The 19,695-nt window shown below is 42.0% G+C and overlaps 1 protein-coding gene across 1 annotated transcript in view; it reads right to left on the bottom strand.

Annotated features, from left to right (window-relative positions):
* CHMP6 (charged multivesicular body protein 6) overlaps nucleotides 1-19,366 on the bottom strand; it is an 83,168-nt gene extending 63,802 nt beyond the window's left edge. Inside the window, exon 1 of the mRNA XM_069199736.1 lies at nucleotides 19,202-19,366. Coding sequence (XP_069055837.1) covers nucleotides 19,202-19,264 — 63 coding nt within the window. The 5' untranslated portion in view covers nucleotides 19,265-19,366. The remainder of the gene's footprint in view (nucleotides 1-19,201) is intronic.
* Nucleotides 19,367-19,695: the final 329 nt, after the last annotated feature.

The following is a 19,695-nucleotide window of genomic DNA, read 5'->3' as shown; positions in this document are numbered from 1 at the left end:
TGTCAATGGTCATTTCGCAATATACTGTAGGTCGGTAGTATGAACCTCATTAGTGTTCCATCAGAGAGCTAAAGCTGTCTGTAGCTAGAAGCTGAAAATCTTGGAACTTGTAACACAAAGGCAATGACAGATCCTGCAAAAGCATGGCTATTACAATATAAGGCTCAGTACAAAAGGGACCATGCCCCCTTCATAATACAGACAATCCAATCACCAAAACTGATATACTTCCTGCATACAAAACTAAGTCTTGTTTTCAGTTTATATGTAAATGTGTGTTCATTATATCTATATTAGAAAAGTGTATTATTGTCTTTCAAAAGCTGTTCTGCCCTGTTCGTGGTGGTGGTCACCTAATTTGTTCTTCCGCAAGCCCCATGAGTTAGCTTTTGACGTAACCTGACCCATTTCTCAATCAACTCCACAGGTACCCTCTAATCCACTTAATGGCTCAGTGCTCTATGGCTTCCAACAAAAACTCTAAATTGGCTGAATCTCTGCTTTTCTTGTGCAAAAGAGACACTTTGGGAAATCCGGGGGTTGAGGAAGAAGGATTATGTTGCCTCCTCCATGAATCAGAGTGTATGTGACATGGAAAATTGCACCAAGAATGCCCTTCAAAGTAGACAGCAGTGGACTAGTGTCCCAGTACTGGTTATAGCACATAACGCTGTGGTGGCAGGGTACTGTGCTCTGCAAATGTTATGTATGACCTGACCTTTTTATTGGTGTCAGTGAAAGAGTGGCCCACTTACCTCTGTTGAGTAATGTTACGCTCTTGTGAGGGCTCCAAAACTTTGAAAGGCCATTATGTATACCTTCTGAGTGAGTGGGAATGTACAATGAATGTCTGACACATGTATTGTAGTAAGAGAGAGAGAGACTGCAGCATGGCACAAGATGGTGAAGACTCAGACACTGAAGTAAAGATGATGGAGAGCTTCCTTTAGATATTCCATGAAGAATTTGTTAGCAAAGGGGGTGCCGACTAGTTCTCCCGGACCACTGCCATTTGGTAGATAGCAGACGCATGGATTGCAGTTTCTATTGTTCAAGGTGCGAAAGCTTTAAGGCATGCCTACATTTTTGTCATTGTCTGATCACTGCTTCAGAAAGGCTGATGACAGACAGGTGCAAAAAAACTCACTTAACTGTGCTCATGCTGCGGATGTTCCTGCTGTGAGAAGTATCACTTTACACGAAGACTGTGTCTGGCCAGCAGCCGGAGAAGGTCACTTAAAAGAGAACCAAGCCAAACTGATCCTAAAACTCAAGACAGAGCCTCATCCTGTGTCTGGAAACTGCATATAAAAGTAAGATCCAAACCATCCAACTCTGTATCAATTCTACGTTTTTCTTGACCAGGGAAGGGAGTGCTTCTCAGAATACTCAAAGAGCAGTTATATAACCACGGGTGGTGTCTGCCTGACTGTCAGCCTCCCAGAGGTGAAGGGACATCGCCTAAAGTTTAAATTTCTGCTGAAGGAGCTGAAGATCTGCTTAAAAAGCTTAGAAGCCTCTTTGCCCTACTGAGAGAGGGAAGAAGAGTGTTTGGCCTTGCAGTAGAAGAGACTGTCTTGGAGGAGAGGCCTGTGTCTTCCTAGTGAAGGGACCCCAGAGAAAGAAAACGACCTAAGACAGTGTACCAGGAGATGCAGGCACTGAAAAGATCCATAGCGCCCCGTTACACAGTTCATGAAGTGAGATATACTAAGTATTTGACAGAAAAGTGTCAGCTTGCAGCTGCCACGGAGGAGCAAAAGACTGCCACCGCAGAGTAGAGACCCCAGTTTGCCTAGAGACTACCGATGCCTGAAGATATTGCTGCAAGGAAAGCCAATCTGGATGCCACAACTACCAGTGGTGAGCGCCTTGCTTGCAGCCAATCAAGAGAGCCACTTCTGGGGAAGCAGGTGCTGCTGCGAAGATCCACCTCCCAGTTTTCCAGTGTCATCTTGAAAGACTGCTGCTATGGTCCCACAGTAAAGAGTGGGCACTGCAAAGGTGGGAGGATGGAATCCCACCCGCCGCACACTTGGAACTGTTGGTAACAACTTTCAGGTAAACTGTTGGATTGGGCTACATACCTTAAACATTAATTACATTTGAGCCAACAACACCCAAGAATAACCCTGCATAAAAACCATAGAAGGGTGGGGATGGTAAGAACAGATATTTTGGTCGGAGGGAGAATGATTACTGGGAAGTGAAGTGACTGCTGTGCCTCACTGATGAAATACAGCATCCTGCAACTGTCTATTTCGCATCCAATTAATTGGACAGTATTTTGTTTGCTGTGAGATTGAAAGTAGTATCTTTGTTTTTTGATAAAGGTAAGCATAGGGCTGAATATCACCGTATTGTATATGTTGGTTGAATGTTGAGTTCTGAGCTCTTGCCCCCCCCCATGCTACTTCCCAGAGAAGCCTGTTAATTGCAATCACTATCCTGAGATGCAAGTGAGGTAAGGGCTGTACTTGGTCCAATCTGGAGAGACACTAAGGTGGGCCGAAGGACAGCAAAAGATCGCCACACCCATGGCTGGGGCACAGCAACCTCTGCCTGCCCTTCCCCAAATGAGATCCAACACTGCCCTACAGTGGGGAAAAAGAACACTAATTAGATCAAGAAAATGAAAAAAAATGATACAACAGCTAAGAAGCAGAAAAGTGGTAGGTTCAAACGTAGCTCCTGCATAGGTAAGTACCTAAGAAGAGGAGTGGGAGACAATTTTATATTGTTCCCTGGATAGTTCTTTGAAGGAAAGATAGCCTATGAGAAAATAATGCTATTTTCTTTGGCATGGAGTTATTCTTTCATTTATGTTTTCCTATGTTTATATTTCTCTTGACTCTGAGAAAGGAGAGATAGTCAATGGATGGCTATGTAAATGTATTTTGCTTTACAGGAGTAACATGTCATGGTGGGGGCGGAGGGGTCATCTCAGATGACCCAGGAGTCACATTAGCATGAAGTAATAAGTTCTTTATTCTGGTTGGAGCCTAGTTACAACCTCAGCTGTGAAATCTCTGGTCATGCCACGTGACTAAAATGCAAAAGGGATGCATTCTTCTGACATACATGATCACTGTAAGCAGTTCAAATGAAAACACAGTATTGATGTCTATAGCACATCTGGTCTGTTACAATGCCTACAGCATGAACATAAAGGTTAAAAGCCAACTTCTCAAGGCACCAGGCATAACCAATCTAATTACATGTAGAAGGATATTGATCTTCCCCAACCAGCAACAAACTAAAATCCCTTCATATTAGATGGATGTGCACCCCTGCCCTAAATTACACAACTGTGAGTGAATCTGGTATCATGACCTTCCTTAGGCCCAGCAACCACAAAACCATGTGAATGTGCTAGACCTAAAACGGACTATGCAACTCAGAGTCTGGCTCGCCTGAAACAGATTATGCAACTCATAGTCTGGCTCTGAGATCAAGTGGGGAACACCAAAAGTGTATCCCTTAACATTTACAGTTGATAGTGGTAGAGGTATGGTGTTTTTCAATCCACAGTGTTGGGCATGCCTTTTCTTGTTGCAAGAGAGGGTATAAGCCTTCTGGCACACTCATGTAAAGTTGTACTTCTGTGCAATGCTCAGATGCTGAGCTAACATCCCAAAACTTATTTTAATCCTGGCTCCCTGACATACCTCCGTAAAAAAATTGTTGTCCAGAGATTTTCATTTTTGATTTGTGTTTTTGGATCCTTAGAGAAGTAATTTAGCTTGGGCAGACATTGCTGATCCGGACCAAATTTTCCTGGATGACATTTTTAAAAATGGCAGATGAGTTGCAGTGATGACGTAATATTTCAGGAACCAAAAAACCAATATACTTCATTTTGGTGTCAAAACATAGGGTTTGGGGGGTCAAATAGTCTATTAGAGAAAGAAAATAACTCCTCAACGCAACCTTTCTGCCATTTTCCAAAATGGCGGCAATATAAGAGGAAGAAGAGACATATATAGAAATGAAACAAATAATAATGGTTTTTAATCCTTTTGAGTATCCACCAAACATTGTTTATGATCTGAATATGAAAAGAAAATTATATCACTCCTGTTTTAGACACATTTTCACAGTTCCCTTTATTTGTTTCAGCAATCGCTTGTGGAACGTTTGCAGAATGTTGAACATTTGAGAAGAGCACATTGACGGGGACATTGTTTTTTGTTGCACAGGTTTTGCAAGTACATGTACGTGTAAGTTCTGTGGGTAGAGGCTTTAGAAATTTAGTACATTTTAGCACCCCCATTAATAACTTCCCAACCAAATTTACACAGATCTTTCTCTACATATGCATGATCCAAAATATTTACACATCTTCCGATTAAGTAGAACACTCTTTTAATGTGTCCACGCACAGAATAGGACGTCAGTGGAAGGTCTGATCTCTTGAACGGGACTGATCTCTTGAACTCACTGTACCAAAGATCGTCAAATGTGTGACAGTAAGAACTCGTTTTCCACACATGCAGAAGGTATTTTTCTACATCTTTGAAGTCACATTCTTCTTCTGTCTCAGCAAATCCTTTTGAAACTTTGCTCCAATTATGCTCAGTTTCATTACCCTTAAGAAAATGTACCTTTATAAGAACACTGGGCATCTCTGAGTCACGTTTCTTGTACAGAATATGAAGTGGGATTAAGGGGCTCATTATGAACCCGGCGGTTCAGACCGCCATGCCGACGGAAAAGACACCTACCGGCATGGCCGTCTGAACCGCCATATAATAAACACAGGGAGGGCCACCTGCGGCGGCCCTCTGCCACCGCCAGGCTACCGCCGACAGGCAGCCTGACGATGGCGGATTACATTATCAGACAGGGCAGCGCTGCAAGCAGCCCTGCTCTCCGGATAATGAAACCTGTTTCCCCCAGCCTTTCCCTGGTGGGTTTCCCCTCTAGGGAAAGGCCGGCAGAAGGGGTGCTCCAGGGCCCCTCTGGGGGCCCCTGCACTGCCCATACAATTGATTTAAAGGCAGTGACCTGCGTGACAAGTGCTGCTGCACCTGCCGCACTGTGGCACTGACGACGGCTCCGTGTGGAGCCGTCGGCAATGTCCCGGCCCAGCAGAATGTTCGTAATGCGGCCGGCAGGGTCTCAAGGGGGCTGGCGTCAATGGAAAGACCGCCAGCATGAACACGGCGGGGTTTCCCGCCGTGTTCATAATGAGCCCCTGAGTGTCTTTTCTCACCTATTCCATAATGTACCCATAACTCTGACCCAATACTTGACTTATGAAAATTGCAACAAATTTAAGTAACATAATAATAACATCTGTGTCATTTGACAGTACAATGACAACTTGAAAAATTTCGAACAGCCAACTTAACATGTAGCACACCACGAAGGTCAGCTTCCTCCAATTTGCGGCTAAGTTCTTGAACAATACGGCCCATACCTTTTGAATATCTCTCTGCAGGCACCAGCTCCCCATTGAAAATCATTCCACTTGCAATACTTGGAAATTCAGGGTTCACTGAAGGATCAGCAATGTTTTGGTGAGTTAACATCTCCAAGTTAATCTTGTTTGATGTTAACCAGTATTTATCAAGTTGTGCAGGTATAGGTGCACGCAAAGTCAATTGTTCCACTTGTAGACATTCTTCCGATTCTCTGACATTCTCTGACAGATAGTTCTAGATAACTGTCAAAGACAATGTGCAGTTCTTGCAAGGTGTACACTGTAGAATAGTCTGAACTACCTCTCTGAAGTTTTGCATAGATGAAATCTTGACCATTCACAATTGTGACATATAGTCCACAACAACAGCAGTTTTCAGCAAGGACACCGTTTCAAATTGAAATTCTTCAGGTGAAAGTTTTTTTCAAGCTCTACAAGTTTGTGCTCAACTGGTTTTGTTGCAGCACCTCCATCAAATAATGTGTTTGTTGAAACAAGATAATGTGACAGAATGTCCTTGATAAAGTCACCCCTTTCTTTTGCTAGATTCATCTCTCTATGTACTTGCAAAAGTTGTTTTTTTGTAACCTGTTTTGTAGTGGCTGGTTGGACAAAACTCCTACTATGGCAATTAAAGCGTGGAAGTTAAGCTTTGGTGATTAGGTCAAACAGCCTTTTCTCTTTCAATACAAATCTCTCCCGCTTCAGTTCTGTGTATAGTTTCAATCCATCTTCCAGGACATCTAGTAGACGTGTCTTTATATTCTTATCCACATAATGTTTGGTCACAAAGTTGTGTAGTCTCACAGGCTCAGTCATCTCAAAAGGGTTTCCTTGCTGCTGCATGAAATGAAGAAGGCTGTCAACATGTTTATTAAAATGTTCCCCTCTCTTTCCCATAAATTCATGGTGAGGAACAGTTTCACAATGGTCTACTAATTTTGAATTTGTCATCCCTCTTAAAACATTGCAAAAAGAAAGGACTTCATGGTAAACTAGCTGCCATTGAGCAACATATTCACTTTTACGTGTCTGACCAACAATTCCTTGGAGCTTTTCTGTGATCTCTGGATCGTCTGTTCCAGTTTCATATCTGGAGCCATAGCATTGAACCTTCCCTCTGTCTTTCAACACAAAATATCTTTGGATTAATTTTCTGTAGAGGTATGGTTTTTCCACCTCTAGCTTCTTCACTTTTTCCAAATACAAGGACCAATATCTCAGAAAGTTTATGCAATGGAATTCATGAAACACAGTAATCAGTGACTCCACAGTCTTCACATACAGCTTCTAATCACCTTCCCGATCAGCATGTACCAAGTTTTTCACTAGACGTCCCCGCTTTAGGACCGTCTACTACTAGACCCTATCCCAGAAAAGTCAATATCCCTGACATCTTTAAAAAAAAAATAAAAAAATACATCCCTGGATCTCTGGTGCTCTCTCTGGGAGGTCTGGGACTGAGACGATGGTCACATACATGACTGACTGGCAGGAAGGAGCCAGATTCCGACTGATACAGCTTAGAATTTTACACAGATAATACTATTTTAGATTCCTCCTACAGCAAATGGGGTATATCGACTCCAATCTTTGTAGCAGAGGTTGTGGTCAGGTGGGGTCATTCTTCCATATTCTTTGGAGCTGTCCAGTAATCCAACATTTTTGGACACAGGTGTTGCAAGTGATGTCCCAAGCAACGAGCTTCACAGTTCCACTGGACGCTATATGGCTTGTACTGCACATAAAAGGGATGAAACCTGGCCTAGACATCAACAGACATGGCTGAAACTAGCAGCAGGCATGACCAAAAGAGAGATAGCCAAAGCATGGGGAGGGAGCAGACCCCCAACAATACTGGACTGAAAAAACAATATGGATTGATGTCAGCAGGCAGATCAAGTGATCCATCAGAGCTGGGGCTTTCCCAGGAAATATGACAAACTTTGGTCCCAATGATGTAAATACAGAGACTTGTGAACTTTCGCACAAATGGAGGCCAAGGGAAACAGAGAGAACCTAAGCAGTGGCCTTAATGGACGGTATGTTAGGAAAATGAACAGTGTTCTGTGGTGATATGAATCAGGGATGTTGTGTTTTGTTTATGTGACAAACTGATATTATGTAGCTACTCTCCTCTGGATGCACACCAAACTCCGAACTTTATATACTTTACTGTGCACTTGTTTGAATCCAATAAAACGTTTTTTTTTTTTTTTTTAAATAAATATGTTTTTCAATAGAGCTATTGTGTTAAACATTTCTCCAGTACTTACAAAGTTCTGATTTTTCTTCACATTCTTCGACAAACTCTACAAACATGGTTTTCTGATTTTGAACTTAGTGTACTGAACATTGCCTGGCTTTGCATTACATCTTTTGAATGAAATGCACCCTGTGCCTTGTTCACTTCTGGTTAAGATATGTAAAACCTAACTTGTCATTCTTGTTCCAGAAGGCATTCCAACACAAGATTCAATAACCTCAGATATGATGAGCATACCTTGTAACATAGTTCCGCTCAATACTGACTGGACAATTTTCCATACAGAGATTTCAGCCTCAATAAATGCACCGTCTATGCCACATCCACTGAGATAACTTCCTGCACATCGCAACACAACTCTTCTCAAGTGGAAAATGCCCATCAATGGATAAAGATCATCGAATTCTACTAGACTGCTCCAAAAAATGTCAGCTACGTTACGGAAAACACCTTCATGGCAGGAAAGGCTGGTCTTCAAGCCGAGCATGCACATTTTGGAAATTTTTAAGAGCTGTGAATAATGTTGCGTAGTTTGTGACTGGAGATGGTATCACTAGTAAAAACCCAACCTTCTTTAGAGGGACGGTATTCTGGGAAATCAGAAATGAATTACAGCCCGCGGAGGAACTGGCTTTTCTTCATCCTTCAGTCCACACCGAATAATCAATATAATACATTCAGTTAAATCAGCTCTGAGGACTGCAGCATCAGGTAGAAGAAGATGTATGTTCTCAGCCACTTTGAAACTTTCTGGTAGGCAGGGTCGTGTTGATGGTTTGTAGTGAATTTGCACACATTGGCAAGGCAGTTGGATGATAAGTTTGCAGCTTCATTTGATTATGCCTAAGGCTGACACAGCTTTTTTTCCAGAAGCTACTTCATTGGTAGAGTCTTGAAAAAGCAGCATGGCAGTATCACGTGTGCTGGATATTCTAGACTAAGATGAACCATCTTCAAAAATCAAAATTATCGAGAGCAGCAATTGTAAGTCCTTCCCTGATAAAGTGACTTGGAATAGGTGTGCTGTCAGATTCACAAGATTTTACTTCATGAGCTGATAAGTTCTTGCTCCGTAAAATGTCATTACTTGTTGATACACCAATCCTATTCATTGAAGTGATTAGCTCTCAACTTTTACACTTGTCATATATTGCGTGAGCAGTCATCATGTGTAGCAGAGTTTCCTTTTTGCTATGATGTAATTCTTAAAACATGATTTGGAAGATACAGTAGATTTGCACAGCACAGGCCTGTCGGTTCATAGGATTGTCTTCCACTTCTTTCTTATATCTCCAAAGTTATCATCAACGTTGTTGGCTTCTGTCCTGAACTCAAGAACTTTAATTTGTAACAGTTTTGCTTTGTTGATATTAAACAATGGTGTAAAAAAAAATAATGTAAGGCAATATCAGACATTCTTGTTGACTCACATGATTTGCGGATTCTGGAGCATCACAAAATTGTCATTAAGTCCAAAATCAAAATCTTTCAAGACGTTCCTTAGAATGGTTCGTGCTGATTTAACTGCATCCTGTGAACTTATTTTGACAGCAAGAACTTCCGGAGTCAAATCAACAGAGAACACCATTAAGTGGCTCATTCGTTTTGTTAGACTGACAAAAACAAATTCTGTCATTGTACATTCTCACCAGAAAAATCTTAATTATTATGGATCAATACATTTTCATCAATGTTGACCATTATTTTTCTGATCTCACTGAGTGTGAACCAGAACCAGCACTCAAGCGTGGTTTTGAAACTTCATTTGCTTTTTCACTACATGCCAACTTAACTGAATGCTGGCAGTTATGCTGCTGTTGGGAGCTCATTGTACATTCATATTTTCGAATGTATGCACGCATGCAGTTCGGGTGGACATACAAATCTGTTGCAAATACATTCACCTCACTGTTTAGATCAGCCACTCTGCTGAAATCTTCATCTTGGAAGAAACTAGCTGCAGATGAAAGCATGTTTGCCCATTGAGACGCACACACTCTGTACTTTGTTCTCTCGTTAATCTCTTTGGCCTTTGTTCTGGCTAAACCATAGATAACACATTAAAGATCCCCTTTTTTCTGATTAGTTGTTGGAGGTGGGCGAGGGGTAGCAATCGATCTTCTAAGTGGATGGTCATTGTTTTTTTTTATTGTCGCTTTCTCAGAAGAGTTGGATTCTTGTTGTGATTCACTGGTTTCTGCTATTTTCTGACAATTTGTTTCCAGGCTTTTTTTCATTGTATACGACTTGTAGCACTTGTTGTTACAATGATAAAATATTTGACCCGCTTCACCCATCAGTTTCAATCTTTTGTGAACTTCATCTTGCCATATTTCGGCAGCATATCGAACTCTCTTATGACCAACCAGTTGATGATAGCTTTTATTTTGGATTAGTTTGGCTTATGACTCATTTTTCTTTGGTGAATGAGTGCTCATATTTTGTAGTTAGCAACACTCTCCCAGGAGGTAAAGATCTTCTGCTAAACCTGCTTCGCTCATGTTTACGAATTTGAATCAACCGAAAACCTGAAACAAAAATAATATTAAAATACATTACCAATACGATGGCTAAAACACATCATTACAGAGCAACCATTTTTGAAAATGGCAGGAGGGTTTCTCTGAGGGTGTATTTTCTGTTTCTATAAGACTACGTGACCCACAAAACCTATGTTCTGACACCAAAATGAAGTACAAAGGTCTCATGGTTCATAAAATATTACATCCTCACTGCAACACAGCTGTCATTTTTAAAAATGTCGCCCAGAAAAAAAAAAAAAAAAAAAAATCAGCCCAGATAAGCAATGTCTACACAAGTTAAATTACTTCTCTAACAATAAAAAAAAATACAAATCAAAAATAAAAATCTCTGGACAACATATATTTTTTTTTAATGGAGGCATATCAAGGGGCCAAGACTATTTTGAACATGTGGTGTGTGTGTAGGGTGCCTGCTAACAGGACTTCATGCAGTTTAAGAGCATGAGTATGCTATAAGTGGGATCCATTCTGGGTTGCCCATGGATTTGACATGGCACAATATGGAGAAGTTGGTACAGCGACTCCAGACAGTGGAAGTGTATTGCCTGTATTTATGAGCTTAAGGGTGTAGTTCTAGACACAGAAGTGCGAAAGGGAAGCAAACAGAGCGGTCTTTAGATATTCCATGTGATCGATTTAGTAGGTGATTTCCGATTTGTCCTTCCTGAACACTGCCATTCAGTGATGGTAGGAGGAAAGGGGTGAGTCAGCAGATTCAGCTGTTAAAGGAAGGGACGTTTCTAGGCATGGCCTGATGCGTTTGCGTTTCCTTGAGTGGCCAAAAGCATATAATGTTCATGTTACAGGTACACCTGCTTGGAGCCAGCATCATAACTCCTGCCGTGAGAACCATAATCTTCCACAAAGAATTAACTTTACCTCAGAAAGAAAATGAAGTTATGAAAAAGAACCATCGCAACCCAGTCCCTGAACTGTAGACATTGGTTTCATATCCCTGTCCAGAAGCTATGTATAAAAGGGAGGCCCAAATCTTCAAATTATGTTTCATTTCCAAGCTGTTTCACTGACCAAGGACAGGAGTGATCTGTGCAGTACTCAAAGAGCTGCTGTGATCCAGTGGTGGTACTGCTGATAGCTAATCTCCCATAGGCTAGGTGACATTGTCTGAAATCTGTACATCTTGCTGGAAAAGCTGTGGGTCTGTCACGGTTTTGCCAAACAGTTGCTGTTTTTACCAGCCAAGACGGAAAGAAAGAGGCAGGGTCAGCAAAATGATCTTCAGTGACCACAAGGATGACTGCTCACCCTATCCGGAGAACAGCTGCACACCTGTGTTTGGGAGCTCCGAATGTGCACCATGGTCAGGTAAAACACCACCTTAGAGCCATTGTCTTTGAACTGGTTACACAGACTTTGCTGGGACTTTGAAAGATAGATACAACCCGCATACAGGAACTGCATTGTAAAAGAATACACTATTTCACTATGCCACAGTGACCATGACCCTGCAGTCATGTCTAAGACTTTCCCTTGCCCTGAGCAGTAAAACCAGTAGACCCCCCCAATCTGCCTCCCAGTAGTACTACTCCTTTATTACCAATTACTTTTTTGCTGAAATAAATGTACTTCCCCTTTCTTAAAAGAATAACACTGAGCTGTGTATTCACGTATTACACCTGTGGCATGATTACCTGAGCTCTGAGTGCCTATGCCCAATTATTCCTCGCTGAGATGCCTTGCACTGCTTGCCCTCGTTACACTGACAGATGATTGCAGTTGGGTCAACCTGGCCCAGTGCCGAGCATCATAGGAAGGTAGGACCATGGACATCAGTGGCAAACGGTCCTAAGTACCATGGTTGAGGTCCAATAATTCCTACTTGTCCATTAGGCCCCGAACTAGTACTCTCACACACATCATTTACTCTGGTACAGTTTGTCTAGACTCTGATGTCTTTTTGCCATAACACATGGATAAAGCCTACCTTCAGCACACTCAAGATTCACTGATACCAAACACATAGTAGTGTACTCTCTTGTCTCAAACTATGATGCACAATTTCATAGAAGCATGCTCAGATTTATTGATCATAGCACCACATAACCTGAGAAATGGAGGTTGAGTGATTTCAGAGTCTTTAGCATTAAGGGGCAATATGGTCGTCCTGAAGGGGTCTTAGCTCTCATGGTGTCATAAAATATGAAATAAAGGCTTATGTAATATTTTGGGGATTTACCAACTTTTTAACACTGTTAATAGCAGGTCTGCTATTAAGTAAAAAGGCTAAGGAGAGGAAAAAAGAAGGCACCGATTTAGTACTAATACATAAGTATTTTCTTCACAAAAAAAACAGGATAAACAGCTAAAAGATAAGCTTGTTTTATTAGGAAATATTACTTTGAAATTCCCAAATAGGCCAATTTTATTGGTTAGTGATTTCAGCACAAAGATTTCTTTTTCTGTGAAAGATGAGTTGCAGTTGGAAAAGGAAAATACCTTGGGAATTCTGAGTCAGGCCCAGATGACCCAGCATGGGGATGGGAAAGGAAGGAAACTGGACATATTATAAGATAGTCCGAATATGACTATCATAAATGGTAGATGCACAAGCGGATCAGACGGCATAGTACATTTTGAATAATGGAAATATGGCTACACTGACTGACTATGCTATAATTTGTTCTGAAACTTTTAGCATAGCAAAAGATCTTGTAATCAGGGAATTAGTAGGGAGTGATCATAAACCTCTTTTGCTTTCCCTGCATAGCGGTCCATATTTAAGAGATCACTGGCAGAATAGCCTACCAGTTTGTTCAGGAATAAGCGTAGGCGAGTGTGGTCTGCTAAACTGAAATACCAAACTATAAATAATATTGACATGCTCCTGAAATCCCAAGTTAATCATACACCTCTGTCAATCCCTAAAGTTTACGATAGTTTGATTACCTCAACAAGGGAGGCAGCAATGGTGGGCTTAAACGGTGGTAGAGCAAGGAAAGATAGATTGCATAAGGAGAGGGTAAAGACTGAAATAAATGAGAACATAACGGAGGTCCATGAGGAGGGCGGTACTAGCAGAGAGATATTAAAAACAAACTACATAGCACGATTTACAGAAAATAAATCAGAAAAATGACTTGGAAGGAGAAAGCTAGAGCCTGGAAGAAGGCTGTAGTTTCTCTTGAAACAGGAAGAGCAAAGCTTTTAGAATAAAGTCAGCAGTGTAATTGGGCTGATGGAAAAAAAAACAGAAGCATCACCAGTGGCCGAAGAAGAGTAGGTCAGGTATATATCAGATTTATGTAAGCTAAAAGAAGAAAATAGGGTGCTTATAGGGGATTTTACATATCACACACTCAATTTTGGGTTGGCGGAGTGGCTGCAGCACTCCAATACCTCCAATCGAGTTTTCGCTTCAAACTGCCAAGGCGCACGAAAGGGAGAGACAAAAGCCAAAATGAAATGACTCAGATTGGGTAACAGTGTGAACAATGTGATGTAAATGGTAGTCATGCAAAGCACTCCAATGCCGCCGATTGAGTGTGCGCAGTATGAAACTTGAAAGCTCCATGTCAGACATGGATTGCGACGCAAAGGGGAGAGACAAAAGAAAAAAATAGTGTGCCCACACTAAGTGGGCAATAATCAGGGTCAGTCTGCAAGGCGGTAACATAGCCTCAAGGCAGGACAAAAGTAAAGCATTTACCAATGACATCAAGGGTTTTTTAAAAAGGCAAGCCCAGGGACGAATGAAAGTGCTGTGCATGAGATGAGTAATATTTACGCAAAACATCTGTAAGGTTTACTGGAAGAATGGACAGGTAGTGGAAGAATTCTCTGAAAGGTCCAGGGGGAGATGAAGCAGTGTCGAGAAAAATAGTTAATCCTAATGGCCTTAGACAGGGGTGTATATTACCCCCTCTCCGGTTTTCAATTTACATTGTTGATGCACTGCTAGCACTAAACCAGGTTCAGTCATTTCCACCTATATGAAGAGCAAAGGTTTTTTTATCATTGTACTATGCTGATTATACAGTTCTATTGGACCTCACTCCAGTAGGTCTTCAGAAGCTACTTGAAGCATTTTCAAAATACTGAAAGGTAAACGATCTGCGAATAAATATGTCCGAAACTAAAGTAATGGTATTTTCCAGAAGAATTGCTCAGAAAATAAGAAACAAGTGGTTGCTAAGTGGTGATCAAGTTCAGGTGGTAAAATAGTATAGATATTTAGGACTTCTTTACAGATATAATTTGAATTTTAAAGCTCACATAGACAACCAGGAAGCTCGATCTAAGGCTATTGCAGGTGCCTTACTTAGGATGGATCTTGCACTGGGGCACAAATCCGCAGAAATACTAAGAGAGACCTACAATGCTAAAATACTAAATTTGCTTTTGCACGGTTTTGAGGTCTTGGCTCTGAAGAATATAGTGCGGTTGCAGATTACTGAAATTATTATTTGGAAAAGATTACTTGGCCTGCCCAAAGGCTCGGTGACCAGTGCTCTGAGGTTGGAGTTGGGTCTCAACAATATACAAATATAAGCAGAAAATTCCTAATTATTGGGCCTGCCTCAGTGAGTCGGCAGACTGCTCTCTGAGGCCATTAATTAAATCTTACTTACGGTGAATGACAGACGTATGGGCTGCCAACCTTCAAAATAGCAAGGTTTCCCTGGACTCATCACTAGTGTTAGATCCTCAGAGTATGCCTGTGTTGCAGCAGAAATTAGAAGAAAAACATGTGATAAAAAAGGATTCTAGAAACACTGGCCTATAGGATGTGGGGATAAGAAATACTTTACTTCATTTAATGGACTCTGGCTATGGTGGGGGCATGCAACTGTATTTGTGTGACATTAAAAAAACTAACATTAGAAAGTGGTTATTGAAGGTCCAGCTTGGGCAGGTGCCTGCCTTTATATATTGGAAGCTGAACAATCAGGTTGGGGCGGAGAGTTATATGGTCCCTTTTTGTGAAGCTGCTTTGTTGTCTCTACCTCATGTAAATGTATTTTGCACATGTTTTGAAAAAGAAAGAAAAGGTTTGCAACTCCCTTTTTAGAACTTAACAGGTTTGCCGTGTTTGTGATTTAATGTAGGTAATTTGTATTCTGACCTATTATGAATTTTTATGGAAGAGTGTAAAACATTTATTGTTTGCATTGCTTTACTGGCATGATATCAAACAATTAAATAAGTACTATACACTCAGATTCTTGAACTGTGATTATTAGCCTAAACAAAACAACACAACCTAATAGCACTATGACCTTTGTAAAAACACATTTTGTTCCAAAAGCAGTATTCTGCATTTGTTTTACAAACTAATCAAACTCCTCACTTATATACTCTGTGTATGCCTTATGCACACATTCATACCTATCAAACAGGGATTTCTTAATAGAACCAGAACAACAATGAAATGGCTACTAAATACCATGCAATGGTATTAAATACCATGCAATCTTATTAAGTATCTAATTTAGCAAGGAAGGTAAATCATATTTCCCCACAAAATAGCAATTCATACAATATTGAAAAATTGTAAGCTACCAAAATGGAAGATTTACCATTCACATACAATAAACAGATCCACATATTTTCTCAAATATTACTCAATAGAATGTTCTTCCTTTGTTATAATGTTATCCTCTAGTTCTTCACAGAAAAATCTGAGGACAACAACTCCAACAACTTCTGGCAAGTACAGGAGAGTGTCAGTTCTGCAAAGGTTACTTATGCCCTTCCACACAGGTCAACCGTCTCCATGAAGTCATAGTTCTTTTTATTTTGTAACCAGCCACAGTTTTTCTAATAAAGGCTCAACAAAGGACTTTACTTAGTTCCTTTTCCCTTAATAATGTTGGTCCCTCAGTCTTCATGGCCTACATATCATGAGATTCAAAACAGCACAGACAAAGTTTAAAAGATGATAAGAGGCAAAGAGCTCTTACGGCTTGCACTTCTTCCTAGATGCACTCAATGGATCTGCAAACATTCCTACAGGTGAGGCTCTGGAGGTCAGAACAGTCTTGATCCAGGTCTGCTGTGTATGACTGTAGTATGGCAAAACTCTTGTGCTTCTCGCCCCACAAGACCACTGGTCAGCTTGCTGACATTATTGACACTGTCATAGGTGAATCGCACAGCGCAAAGAGCAACATTGTATTTGCTGTTCAACTTAGGTCATCGAATTGCTTTTTCTCAAAAGAGTTAAGTTTGGTGGGGGGGGGGGAATACTGACACCTGTATACACATGACTTCACAAACTCCACACACTAAAGACAAGTGAGCTGAAAAACTACAGACCCATCTCTCTGCTTCCTTTCCCAGGTAAAGTAAGGGAAAAGGCAGTCAACCAGCAACTCACCGAATTCCTCGAGACACACCAAATCCTAGACCCATCCCAACCCAGATTCAGAAGCAACCACAGCACTGAAACAGCACTCCTAGCAGCCACCAACAACATCCGCATCATACTAGACCACAGAGGCACGGCTGCACTCACCTCCTCGACTTCCCTGCTGCATTTGACACCGTCTCCCACTCCACCCTCTGTGACAGACTACACTACGCCGGCATCCGAGATACAGCACTGAATTGGATCAGGTCCTTCCTCATCGGAAGAACACAGTGTGTCAGATTACCACCGTTCACGTCTGAACCCAAAGACACATGTTGCAGAGTGCTCCAAGGATCATCATTCAGCCTGACGCTTTTCAACATCTACATTGGCCGCTAGCCAAGATCATCAAACAACATGGGCTAAACATAGTCTCCTACGCCAACGATACCAAACTGATACCTCTTCCCGTCTGATGACTCTGCAAAGGCCAAGAGAAATTTCTACAACGGATGAGAGCAGTCAGCGCCTGGATGGAAGCCAGCTGCCTCAAACTCAACTCAGACAAGACAGAGATCCTCATAATCGGCTCCACCCCTTCCGCCTGGAACAACTCCTGGTGGCCTACCACACTGGGAAACCCCCGCTCCCACAGACCACGCACGCAAACTGGGCATCATACTGGACTCCTCTCTATCCATGACCCGCCAAGTTAACGCTGTCTCATCGTCATGCTGCCACACCCTCCTACTCATGAAAAAGATTTTCAAGTGGATCCCCTTCGACAAGAGGAAGACAGTCACCCACGCACTCGTCACTAGCAAACTGGACTATGGCAACACACTCTATGCTGGACTATGGCAACACACTCTATGCCGGCATCATTAAGACACTACAATCAAGACTACAAAGAATCCAGAATGCAGAAGCCAGACTCATACTGGACATCCCCTGACACAGCCACAGCTCCTCCCACCTCAGAGACCCACACTGGCTCCCCGTCAACAAGTGCATCACATGCAAACTCCTGATCCACACGTACAAGGCACTACACAACATTGAATCGGCATTCTTCAACCACTGCCTCGACTTCTACATACCCAACAGACATCTCCGTTCTTCCCAGCTCGTCCTTGCAGCTATTCCAAATATCCAGAAAAACACAGCAGGAGGAAGATCCTTCTCCTACCTCTCAGCTCAGACATGGAACACACTACCTCTCAAGCTCAGGCAGACCGCATCACTGAGGCAGTCAGAAAGGACCTCAAGACCTGGCTCTTCGATTGAGCAGCACGCCCACAAACAGTGCCTTGAGACCCTATGGGTGACTAGCTAGGGTTTAAAAATCACTGATTGATTGACAAAACTTCCTACGGTACAGCTAGCCTGTCACCAACAGTTCCTTATATGTTTAATACCATAAATGCAATAACCACTGCTCCCCCAACACACACTTTCATCCTGCTATACCGACATGCTTGCAGGTCCACATCCTTAGTGTACGCGTGACACTAAAGATCAATCTACCACAATGATTTGAACAGGATAACACACATCGAAACAAAACTTTACTTGATCAACTGGGTTAGTAAGTACAAGGACCTAACACTGTCAAACCAATTTACCGGCAGTACAAGTCCTTTTCAAGAGTTAGGAGCCTATAGTCAATCACATGACTCCCAATATAAGCTCTAAAAAGTCCTGAACACCCAGATCAGGAAGGTTTCGTTTCACAGTTTACTTGTTTCAACTACACATAATAAGTCAAGTGTCCAGCAGCCCATCTTAGGCCCAACTGTCTAGCACACACCCTGTGTCCACGCTCCTCATAGGGCTCCTCCAGCATAGCAGACAGCTCTGACACCACTGTGGGCAGATTTGGGGATGGGCAGCCTCAAACTACTCCATTCTGGTCACAAAGCATCAATGCCCCTTTCTTCATCTGCCAGAGACAACTTAATCATGCCTCCAGATGTTGCCTGCATCTCCATGCAGGTTTTTATATCTCAGTGACCAGGATGTTGAATTCTGAGTAAGAGGGTCTTCATATAGATGAGAATAAAGCCACATCAGTGGGAGGTAGCCAGTCTTCTTCTATGTAGTTTAAGTCTTAGTTACTGCCTCAGCACCTATCACGCCCCCAACCTGAAAACCGTAACTGCTAGGTTAGCCTTAACACACACACCCCAACATTCCATTACCTCACTTATTCTCACAGCCCTACTCACCACTCCAAGCAGCAGTTCACACATGCAAAGAAAGGAAAGCCGCAAGACAAAACAGAGTGTGATTTGTGCGTAACTGATTTTTAGTTATATTATAGGCCAAAAAATCAACAAACACTATGAAAAAATGGGTCCTCTGGCTCGGTAGAGTCGAAAGGGAACCAAAATAGGACGTGCGATCCATTGGACTAACCACCGGGTGCGACACTGTACAAATGCAACACAACATCCTTATATTCAATGTCCTCCCACATCATCCCCTCAGTCCTGCTTCTGCTCATACCTCTCCAACAAGAAAGCCTTATAGTTCCAAACTCTGCTGCCTAGCCTACTCAAGCCACTCCCTTTTCAGCCACACCCCCTGCAACCTAAGCAATTTCCTTCCTATATACCCCTCCCCAGGTCCATTTCCGTTCATGCCCCTACACTTACCAGTACCGCTTTGTCCTGCTCAGTGACCCTGCTGCGCCGCTTCCTCCCAAAAATGTTACCCATCTCGTTCCGGTTACTACTACTGCTGGGCTCAGCATCCCCTCGAGTCCAGCTTCTGTCCTGAGTCTGACAGTGCTTCCGCTCCCGCCCGGCAACAACGACCCGGACAAGGCAAGTCTTCTAGAAACAAAAGAAGGACAGTCACAGGCTCACCTAACAGAGTAGGCGCCATCTTGGAAGGGAGGGTAATGGACAGAAAATGCCACAACAATATTTCATATCAGAATATAAAAATAATAAAATTCATAAGTTAATTGCTTGTTTTACTGGTACAAGTTCGCCACCTTACAATATTTCCATTTTTAAAACGCGTATGATTGTTAATAAACAGTTTATTAAATGAGTTTACCATCGTTTCATTACGGCATTCCCACCACTAATATAAAACAATGTGCAGATTTTGTATTCCGCAATCTCGCTTTTAGTTATAGGTA

This window comes from Pleurodeles waltl, chromosome 7, assembly GCF_031143425.1.
Source record: "Pleurodeles waltl isolate 20211129_DDA chromosome 7, aPleWal1.hap1.20221129, whole genome shotgun sequence".
Lineage (NCBI taxonomy): Eukaryota > Metazoa > Chordata > Amphibia > Caudata > Salamandridae > Pleurodeles > Pleurodeles waltl.
Note: the sequence above shows the minus strand (reverse complement) of the source record. Positions and strands in the feature narration are given on the sequence as shown.